This window comes from Zophobas morio, unplaced genomic scaffold, assembly GCF_036711695.1.
Source record: "Zophobas morio isolate AGI-343-1 ecotype UQ-CSIRO unplaced genomic scaffold, CSIRO_AGI_Zmor_V1 ptg000022l, whole genome shotgun sequence".
Taxonomy (NCBI): Eukaryota; Metazoa; Arthropoda; class Insecta; order Coleoptera; family Tenebrionidae; genus Zophobas; species Zophobas morio.
Genome location: NW_026972127.1, coordinates 6,708,855 through 6,720,357, shown reverse-complemented (window position 1 = coordinate 6,720,357; position 11,503 = coordinate 6,708,855). Strand labels below are relative to the sequence as shown.

The 11,503-nt window shown below is 31.3% G+C and overlaps 1 protein-coding gene across 1 annotated transcript in view; it reads right to left on the bottom strand.

Moving 5' to 3' along the window:
• Nucleotides 1-174: 174 nt before the first annotated feature.
• LOC135133472 (vitamin K-dependent protein C) overlaps nt 175-11,503 on the bottom strand; it is a 40,045-nt gene continuing 28,716 nt past the window's right edge. The window contains exons 4-6 of the mRNA XM_064061893.1: nt 11,300-11,472; nt 10,834-11,175; nt 175-584 (exon numbers count right to left, since the gene is read on the bottom strand). Of these exons, the coding sequence (XP_063917963.1) occupies nt 300-584; nt 10,834-11,175; nt 11,300-11,472 (800 nt within the window). The 3' untranslated portion in view covers nt 175-299. The remainder of the gene's footprint in view (nt 585-10,833; nt 11,176-11,299; nt 11,473-11,503) is intronic.

Genomic DNA, 11,503 nt, shown 5'->3' with positions numbered 1-11,503 from the left:
TGGAAATGAATTTTTTACTGTTTTGACAAATTGCATTCTTATTTATGAGCTGCGAATACATTACACGCCAGTCACTCATCGCAGTAAGGACGACGACCGCTTAATTCCCAGACCATATGAGCTGACTCCGCTGTGATTTATCAACCTTCTTAATAAGTCAAGTTCAAACGGCTATTTCGAGAAATAAAATTTATTACTCCGGTTAGGACATCTGAATTAATTCAAAAATATTAGCAGTGTATAAAAGTGTTAAAGTCTGCAATACTGTATTCTCGTGGCTAAGTCGTGTACACCTAAAGTCAAGAATAGTGGTCCATGACGTAGTAGATCCACTTAAGGTAGTTGAAAACTGTGGTGTAGATCCCGTACTTGTTCCGGAGGCCGCAGCCATCGCCGAAGCTGGTGATGCCTTGGATGCTGTAGGCCACTCGGGATCTGCGCTTGAAGGGGCACATGAGGCCGCCCCCGCTGTCACCCGCGCAAGTGTCGGCTTTGCCGGACGGCCATCCGGCGCAGAGCATGTTGGAGGTGATGAGGAAGTGGCGGTATGATCTTCTGCAGACGTTGGGCGAAACGATGGGAAGCTGAAAGATATGACAATGCGGATAAATAGCCTTAAAGGGGGGTCAGTTAAGCTCAACTATGTACAAGTTATCTTTTCAAATAGACCAGAATTGTTAACAGCATTTAGTTTTTTAATAAACAAAAACGTTGAAAATATAAATAATAAGTTGTAAGTAAGATTTCTACTTAGTTTTACTTGGCGGCAAATTTAAATTGAAGAACAAGCTAATAAAAATATGATAGAAGAAAAATACATATCAAGTATTTCGGATTAGTTATTATTAGAAAATTTGACTTCATCACAGTTTAAGTTGTAAGAGCCAAAAATACCATATGATCGAAAAAAAAGTGTTTAGTAAGCCATGAAATTTATTTTTAGAATAATGATCTTGGCATTGCAGCTAACTCAAACAAAGAACGCGTTGGTGTTGCCAATATATTTATTTTTTTTATGTTGCTTCAAGATTTTTTTTATTACACTGACAATGCAAATATCGGACTGACAATATAAAAAAGTCCATGGTTGACCAGACGACGTTTTTCTTTTATCATGTGATAGTTGTCATTATTTTAAAATGCTAAATATTTATGATTTTTTTTCACGAAGCATTACATGTCATCAACACAACAAAGTTAAATATTAATGCCGAGTCAGTAGCTGTTATCGTCTCATTGTTTCATTGTTAGGCGGTCATATCAAAATTTACTACTATGAATTGACACATTAACTTTGTTGCCAATAATTCAGAATTGCCACAACAAAAATATTTGCTTCAATTGCAATTTATCTATAAAATAATGATATTGACATTGCAACTATTTGACAATTATTGACCCTTACATCTATTACTCTATTATTCCATTACTAGCAATAGATCTATGTTTAACCTTACTCAATCCAAACAACGAACGCGTTGGCGTTGCTAACATAATTTTTTTACATTAAATTTCAAAGATAATAAGATCATATGGTATAATTGTTATGATTGTTACCACCCCCGCATTGGCATTTTCAACATAACATCATACGATTGAAAAAAAAGCATCGTCTAGTCAGCCATGGAATTTATTAAAAAAAATTATGATGGGAATATCTACACTGTCACAGCTGTGCATTTTAAGTTATGGGTAACTGTAAAACAATATTATTCCATCACAGTTTCTTTATAACAATTTATAAATTTATTAATTCCATGGTTGACTATACGAACTTAGGTATTTAAATACAATGTTCATATTTTATCATTTTTCGTTCTTTTTTCAATTTTTTAAATTTTCAACTGTTTGATTTTGTAATTTTTCGTTTCTTCAACTTTTGAATTACAATTTTTCTAGTTTTCATTTCAAATGTGCAATTAATAATTATAACTTAAAAATTTTTTCACTTTTTCAATTTTAGGATCTTGCCCTGTTTTTCTTAGGGGATCTGTCATTTGCCAAAATCAGTCTTATCTTACCAAGTACTAGCCCCGCCCACCCGCCCTCTCTTTTCTTAGAGGATATGTCATTAGCCAAAATCACTCTTATTTTACCCAGAAACTAGCTAAGATAAGGCAGATTTTGGCAAATGACATTCTATAAGAAAATAAAGAGTGGGTGGGCGGGGCTAGTATTTGATAAGGTAAGACTGATTTTGACATATTCGACCACTTTTCAACTATTTTTGAAAATTTTTATTTGTGTTTTTTTATTTTATTTCCTTTTGCAATCTTCATATTTTATAATTTTTCGTTTTTTTGTATTTTTTAAGTTTTCAACTTTTAGATATTTTCATTTTTTGTTTCTTCAAATTTTGAATTACAATTTTTCTAGTTTTTATTTCAAATGTGCAATTAAATTATTACTTAAAAAAATTGTTCACTTTTTCAATTATAGGATCTCGTCCTCTATTTTTTTAGAGGATATGTCATTGGCCAAAATCAGTCTTATCTTACCAAGCACTAGCCCCGCCCACCCGCCCTCTCGTTTCTTAGAGGGTATGTCATTTGCCAAAATCAGTCTTATCTTACCCAGAAACTAGCCATAAGATAAGACAGATTTTGGCACATGACATTCTATAAGAAAATAAAGGGCGGGGCTATTACTTGCTGAGATAAGACTGATTTTGGCAAATGACATACCTTGTAAGAAAATAGAGGGTGGGTGGGCGGGGCTAGGATTTGATAGGATAAGACTGATTTTGGCACTTTGACATATTCAACCACTTTTCAACTAATTTTGAAAATTTTTGTTTTTGTTTTTTTATTTTCTTTCTTTTTGCCATTATCATATTTCATAATTTTTAATTTTTTAAATTTTCAACTTTTAGATTTTTCATTTTGTGTTTCTTCAACTTTTGAATTACAATTTTTCTAGTTTTCATTTCAAATGTGCAACTAATAATTATTACTTAAAAAAAATTTTCACTTTTTCAATTTTAGGATCTCGTCCTCTATTTTCTTAGAGGATATGTCATTTGCCAAAATCAGTCTTATCTTACCCAGAAACTAGTCATAAGATAAGACAGATTTTGGCACATGACATTCTATAAGAAAATAAAGGGCGGGGCTATTACTTGCTAAGATAAGACTGATTTTGGCAAATGACATACCTTGTAAGAAAATAGAGGGTGGGTGGGCGGGGCTAGTGTTTGATAAGATAAGACTGATTTTGGCACTTTGACATATTCAACCACTTTTCAACTATTTTTGAAAATTTTTGTTTGTGTTTTTTTATTTTCTTTCTTTTTGCCATCTTCATATTTTATAATTTTTCTTTTCTTTTGAATTTTTTAAATTTTCAACTTTTAGATTTTTTTCATTTTTTGTTTCTTCAACTTTTGAATTAGAATTTTTCTAGTTTTCATTTCAAATGAGCAACTAATAATTATTACTTAAACAATTTTTCACTTTTTCAATTTTAGGATCTCGTCCTCTATTTTCTTAGAGGATATGTCATTTGCCAAAATCAGTCTGATCTTAACAAACACTAGCCCCGCCCACTTGCCCTCTCGTTTCTTAGAGGGTATGTCATTTGCCAAAATCAGTCTTATCTTACCCAGAAACTAGCCATAAGATAAGACAGATTTTGGCACATGACATTCTATAAGAAAATAAAGGGCGGAGCTATTACTTGCTAAGATAAGACTGATTTTGGCAAATGACATACCTTGTAAGAAAATAGAGGGTGGGTGGGCGGGGCTAGTATTTGATAAGATAAGACTGATTTTGGCACTTTGACATATTCAACCACTTTTCAACTAATTTTGAAAATTTTTGTTTTTGTTTTTTTATTTTCTTTCTTTTTGCCATTATCATATTTCATAATTTTTAATTTTTTAAATTTTCAACTTTTAGATTTTTCATTTTGTGTTTCTTCAACTTTTGAATTACAATTTTTCTAGTTTTCATTTCAAATGTGCAACTAATAATTATTACTTAAAAAAAATTTTCACTTTTTCAATTTTAGGATCTCGTCCTCTATTTTCTTAGAGGATATGTCATTTGCCAAAATCAGTCTTATCTTACCCAGAAACTAGTCATAAGATAAGACAGATTTTGGCACATGACATTCTATAAGAAAATAAAGGGCGGGGCTATTACTTGCTAAGATAAGACTGATTTTGGCAAATGACATACCTTGTAAGAAAATAGAGGGTGGGTGGGCGGGGCTAGTGTTTGATAAGATAAGACTGATTTTGGCACTTTGACATATTCAACCACTTTTCAACTATTTTTGAAAATTTTTGTTTGTGTTTTTTTATTTTCTTTCTTTTTGCCATCTTCATATTTTATAATTTTTCTTTTCTTTTGAATTTTTTAAATTTTCAACTTTTAGATTTTTTTCATTTTTTGTTTCTTCAACTTTTGAATTAGAATTTTTCTAGTTTTCATTTCAAATGAGCAACTAATAATTATTACTTAAACAATTTTTCACTTTTTCAATTTTAGGATCTCGTCCTCTATTTTCTTAGAGGATATGTCATTTGCCAAAATCAGTCTGATCTTAACAAACACTAGCCCCGCCCACTTGCCCTCTCGTTTCTTAGAGGGTATGTCATTTGCCAAAATCAGTCTTATCTTACCCAGAAACTAGCCATAAGATAAGACAGATTTTGGCACATGACATTCTATAAGAAAATAAAGGGCGGAGCTATTACTTGCTAAGATAAGACTGATTTTGGCAAATGACATACCTTGTAAGAAAATAGAGGGTGGGTGGGCGGGGCTAGTATTTGATAAGATAAGACTGATTTTGGCACTTTGACATATTCAACCACTTTTCAACTATTTTTGAAAATTTTTGTATATGTTTTTTTATTTTCTTTCTTTTTGCCATCTTCATATTTTATAATTTTTCTTTTCTTCTGAATTTTTTAAATTTTCAACTTTTAGATTTTTTTCATTTTTTGTTTCTTCAACTTTTCAATTACAATTTTTCTAGTTTTCATTTCAAATGTGCAACTAATAATTATTACTTAAACAATTTTTCACTTTTTCAATTTTAGGATCTCGTCCTCTATTTTCTTAGAGGATATGTCATTTGCCAAAATCAGTCTTATCTTACCCAGAAACTAATCATAAGATAAGACAGATTTTGGCACATGACATTCTATAAGAAAATAAAGGGCGGGGCTATTACTTGCTAAGATAAGACTGATTTTGGCAAATGGCATACCTTGTAAGAAAATAGAGGGTGGGTGGGCGGGGCTAATATTTGATAAGATAAGACTGATTTTGGCACTTTGACATATTCAACCACTTTTCAACTATTTTTGAAAATTTTTGTTTGTGTTTTATTATTTTCTTTTTTTTGTCATCTTCATATTTTATAATTTTTCTTTTCTTTTGAATTTTTTAAATTTTGAACTTTTAGATTTTTTTTCAGTTTTTTTTCTTCAACTTTTGAATTGCAGTTTTTCTAGTTTTCATTTCAAATGTGCAACTAATAATTATTACTTAAAATTTTTTTCACTTTTTCAATTTAAGGATCACGTCTTCAATTTTAGGATCTCGTCCTCTATTTTCTTAGAAGATATGTCATTTGCCAAAATCAGCCTTATCTTACCAAGCAGTAGCCCCGCCCACCCGCCCTCTCTTTTTTTAGAGGGTATTTAATTTGCCAAAATCAGTCTCATCTTACCCAGTACTAGCTAAGATAAAACAGATTTTGGCAAATGACATACCTTCTAAGAAAATAAAGGGTGGGTGGGCGGGGCTAATATTTGATAAGATAAGACTGATTTTAGCACTTTGACATATTTAATCATTTTTCAACTATTTTTGAAAATTTTTGTTTCTGTTTTTTTATTTTCTTTCTTTTTGCCATCTTGATATTTTATAATTTTTCGTTCTTTTTTCAATTTTTTAAATTTTCAACTGTTAGATTTTTTCATTTTTTGTTTCTTCAACTTTTGAATTACAATGTTTATAGTTTTCATTTCAAATGAGCAACTAATAATTATTACTTAAAATTTTTTTCACTTTTTCAATTTTAGAATCTCGTCTTCAATTTTAGGATCTCGTTCTCTATTTTCTTAGAAGATATGTCATTTGCCAAAATCAGTCTTATCTTACCAAGCACTAGCCCCGCCCACCCTCCCTCTCTTTTCTTAGAGGGTATTTCATTTGCCAAAATCAATCTTATCTTACCCAGTAGTAGCTAAGATAAGACACATTTTGGCAAATGACATACCTTCTAAGAAAATAAAGGGTAAGTGGGGTAGGGCTATTATTTGATAAAATAAGACTGATTTTGGCACTTTGACATATTCAATCATTTTTCAACTATTTTTGAAAATTTTTGTTTCTGTTTTTTTATTTTCTTTCTTTTTGCCATCTTCATATTTTATAATTTTTCGTTCTTTTTTCAATTTTTTAAATTTTCAACTGTTAAATTTTTTCATTTCAAATGAGCAACTAATAACACAGGCCTGCGAAATATAACTTTTAATTTCCTTTTTAAATAATATTGTTTTTTTTTTAGGTATTTATGTATGCCGAATTAAAATATAACTCTAGTTTTTTTGTAGCACATCGAGATTTATTTTTATGTAGGCCTAAATATTCATAGTTTTCCAAACAATTTTTATGAAAAAATAAAATATAAAGAATATAAAATTGAATGTTTATTTATTAAATGAACTAAATTAGTTATAAACAAGACTTAAAAAAACAAATAAATCAAGAAGCTTCTTTTTTTCTTTCTTCAAAGCTCTGATTTAAGCGTTTTCTCTTGTATTCACGATAGGATATGTTATTGCTGTTACATTTTTCGCATTATATCATTTTATATTTGAACAACAAAAGTAACAATCGTCTGTATGATTTTGTGGCTCCATCCAAATCATTGGTGTCAGCAAACTTATCTGAAGAATTAACCCATTTCCGAGAAGACATTAGTAATTTTTGTTTAAATTCAGGGTAGTAAGCGCATAGTCGACACAAATAACTCTTACTAAGCTGAACACGAAATGAAATATCAACACCATTATCCATACATATTATTACCACAAAATCTAGAAGTTAATTTTTATAGTACTAAGAACAAAACTGAAAAAAAATTTTTTGCAGAAACTGTACGTGATAGAAATTTTTGCAATTTTTTTTTATACATGAGTATATGAGACCTACCGAAATTACTACTTGATTTTGTTGGGGGAAAACCATCGCAGGCCTGTGTAATCATTACTTAAAATTTTTTTCACTTTTTCAATTTTAGGATCTGGTCCTCTATTTTCTTAGAGGATATGTCATTTGCCAAGATCAGTCTTATCTTATCAAGCACTAGCCCCGCCCACCCGCCCTCTCTTTTCTTAGAGGGTATGTCATTTGCCAAAATCAGTCTTATCTTATCCAGTAGTAGCTAAGAAAAGACATTCTATAAGAAAATAAAGGGCGGGTGGGTCGGGCTAATATTCGATAAGCCGAGATTGATTTTGGCACTTGACATATTTAACCAATTTTCAAGTATTTTTGAAAATTTTTGTTTCTGTTGTTTATTTTCTTTCTTTTTGCCATCTTCATGTTTTATAATTTTTCTTTTTTTTGAATTTTTAAAATTTTCAACTTTTGAATTACAATTTTTCTAGTTTTCATTTCAAATGAGCAACTAATAATTATTACTTAAAAAATTTTTCACTTTTTCAATTTTAGGATCTCGTCCTCTATTTTCTTACCAAGCACTAATCCCGCCCACCCGCCCTCTGTTTTCTTGGAAGGTATGTGATATGCCAAAATCAGTTTAATCTTAGCAAGTACTATTTAATTATTGTTTAATAATTTATTTTGCCATTTCAATATGTTATGTGCAGACTTTCACATTCATATTTTATAATTTTTCTTTTTTTTTCATGTTTTTAAATTTTCAATTTTTAGATTTTTTCATTTTTCGTTTCTTCAATTAAATCTTAAGTCTAATAAAAACGAGAGAAAATCTTAATTTCTTTATACCTATTTTTGTAAAACCCCAACAAACTACCGAATTATTAATAAATCAATAACGTTTGTGATTTTTGTCAGGGTGGCAACATAAGGTATTTACATTTTTATAATAATGTACCTGATGTAAAATTTAAATTTTGGGCTGCCATTTTCTAATTGGTTTTTTAGACGTCGGAATGTCAAATTGACAACTGTAAACTGACATGGTAACATTGGTTGTTTTTTTGTGGGAAAGTATCGATTTTGCAATTAGGCTCCGCCCCTCGGTTTGACAACGGATGAAAAATTCGTCACAAATTGAACTTAAGATGGATATTGGTGGGGCTTCATTTTCGACTTTTTTTTTTCTTGATATATATAATATTCTTTGAACAACGCGATACTCAAAAACATGTTTTTAATTTTTCGTAGAGAAATAAGAATTTTGCAGTTAAGCTAACGCCTTCTTGACCCACGATAAATAAAAAAATCATCACAATTGAGATAGGGCGGGTGGGCGGGGCAACATTTTGCCTTTTTTTCTTAATATGTGTAGACTTATTTCAAAAGTGTTGGACTGATTTTTATGAAATTTTAAGTGTTTGAGGAATATCCTCCCGATGGTAAAACGCTCACCAAAAATTTGTTTCGTCATTCCCACCAACAATTTAATGACGTCATTTCAATTTAAAAAAATATCTTACTTCTCTACTTGTAATGTATTAATCTGCTCTTACGTTATACCTAAGACATTCAAATTCAAAAATCAAAACTGTAAAACAATTTTTGTAATTTAACTTAGAAACTACAAAACCAAATGCCTTGAAATCTTGCAACATTTTAAGGTTATGATAAGCATTTAAATCATTAATCACAATTTATCTGTTTATCTCCTCCAAAAAGTTAATGACGTCATCACAATATATTATTATTATTATTAAGAAAGAAGCACACGCTCAATTTGACTTTTTTGTTGTATATTTTTTACCTGGTATTCATATTTTCATAACAATTAGCTTTACGGACCACAATTTAATTACCATGAAGGTGGTAAAACAAAAAATTACCAAGACACTATTTGTTAATTTATTACAATCGCCAACATAAATCAAGCAGAATTTTCAAATTCACGTCAAACTATATAATTGAAAAGTAGGTATAAAATATTGTTTTTAAACCTAATATTTTACTTAGTCCCACCTTCCCCTATGGGTTTGTGGAGGCAGTTTTATCTTTGGCTACTTTTAACATTGTTTAGTCTTTATAATGGACTAAAATAGGTTCGTCTGGATTGATTTTGGCTATTGTCCTTTCCGATGTTTACTAACTGATCTACAAGCAACCATAAACAAAACATTCATACAGTTTTTTAATTTAATATGTTTGGTAATTGTTTTTTTTTTTGGTTTTAATTGTCCAGTGTCACTTCAAGATGTCAATTCGCACATGCCTGTAATGTTTTTGCGCTGTAATAAATTCAAATTTATTGTTGTTAATACTCGGAAATTAATGACTGGAATTTTGTTATTACACGTTTTTTCAGGTGAAGATGTGTTCAATTAAATTACAAGGTCGTTGAATCTGTAATTACTAATTATCAAACAATCTACATTATAATAAAATTCAAAAATCTCACTTAATTCAGACCGGCGTCTAATCCGATGTAAACATTTGTAACACTAATTTGTTGACATGTATAAATTAACTGTCATTTCAATGTGTCTATTAACAATGTTTTGTTAGAGTTGGCGTTGCCTGTCAAACTTTGGTGTCAATTGTGCAATAGTGCCACCCATACAATTCGAAATAGCCAACTCTAATTCTATTACTTATTGTAGCTGCTATGGCAAAAAAACTGTCTTTTAGATTCTTTTCCCTCCTGTTTTACTTCCAAAAGTGCCAACGAAGCGAACTATATTTACACCTGCATGTCAGACACATTTCACAGTGATACAAAAAACTGATAATGTGGTGAGTTTGTAATTTGTTGTGTCTGTAGCTGACTTAAGCCATGTTTAAATCCGTAGCCACTAGTGCATGAAGTCCACATTTACCTATTTTTACGGAAAGAGTGACCACTAAATGTTTCTAAACGATTATATATTTTTTTTAATTCTGTAACCTTGTCTATATATATATCGAAACAAAAAAATAGACAGAGTTCGTCTGGCATTTAGGTAATTTAATAGAAAACATTCCTGTTGACACCCAGTTAAATTCTTAACACCAAACAGTGTAATAAATTTGTAAATTGTGACTATGAAAAAATGCGCCATTCCCAAGAATTAATTACCCGGCTGTAATAATTAGTCACATTAAATCGATTATAAATAAAATTTGAGAAAATTAATTTTTAGGTTAATTTAAATGTCACTTTAATTTTAGTGCTATTAAACTGACACTAAACTAATAAATTAAGCGGAAAAATTAATTGAATTCTGACGCTGTACGCAGTAAATAATTTTAATTAAAAAGTTCTTTTGGTGAATAAGAATACTCACGATAAAAATTGTATTATATCACATCATAGTCTTTATGTACTTGTAATAGGTGTCAAAATGGTCACAAATAGAGAATTATAAATTTTCAAATCCTTGTTTTAACTGTAAACTTTAATATTCAAACTATTTTGTAATTTATCTAACTGTTCTCTCGTAAAGATTAAATAAAAAAATCTGTCGAACAGCCATACCCAACATTTGAAAAAGTGCTTACTGATAAACGCCAGTATTTTCCTCTATAAAACCAGTGTAAAATTTTTTATGCTATACGATTTATTGAGCATTATATCCAAGGTCTACGAACTTTTATAGATAGTAAAACAGCAATTCTGCTTCACCACTTGTCCGTTTAGCCGCCTTTGACCTACCTTGGCTTCGTGCAGAATATGGGTACCATAAGTATCGCTGGCCCTAAGCTTCCCCCAGCCCATGACGGTACATATCTCCGTGGGTCTGGGACCCCTGTCGGGCAAGCAAGCTATCGGAATATTCACAGCTCTGGGTAACTGCAAGAGAGCAATGTCGTTATCGACGGTCTTGTGGTTGAATTTCGGGTGCTGGAAAATCTTGTAGACAGTCATCTCGAGCTCGCGTCCATCTCGAGCTCTCAAGTCATGTTCGTTCAGTCTTACGCGTAAATATGGACGAATGCAATGACTAGCCGTGAGGACCCATCGTGGGCCGATGAGCGTGCCCCCGCAGAACACTTCCTAAAATTAAACAAGTTATTATCCAATCAAGTAATTAAAGTGGACTCGGAGACGCAATTGATTTATGGAGGAAATGATGAGATTATCAGTTTGGAATAAAATTGACCCATTTTCGGATACGTACGTAGTATTTGTTTAGAATGGCGACGTGCCAAGGCCACTTGTACTTCTTGGATTGGACGCCGCCGATTATTTTCAACATCCGGCTCTTCCGGAAGGGCTGGCCGCAGCGGTGGAGTTTTCGCCGGGGGACGCGGCGGGAGAGGTCCTCGCTGTTGTAGTGGTATCTGTTTATTTCTTCGGGGGAAAGACAGAAGTTTATTTTACT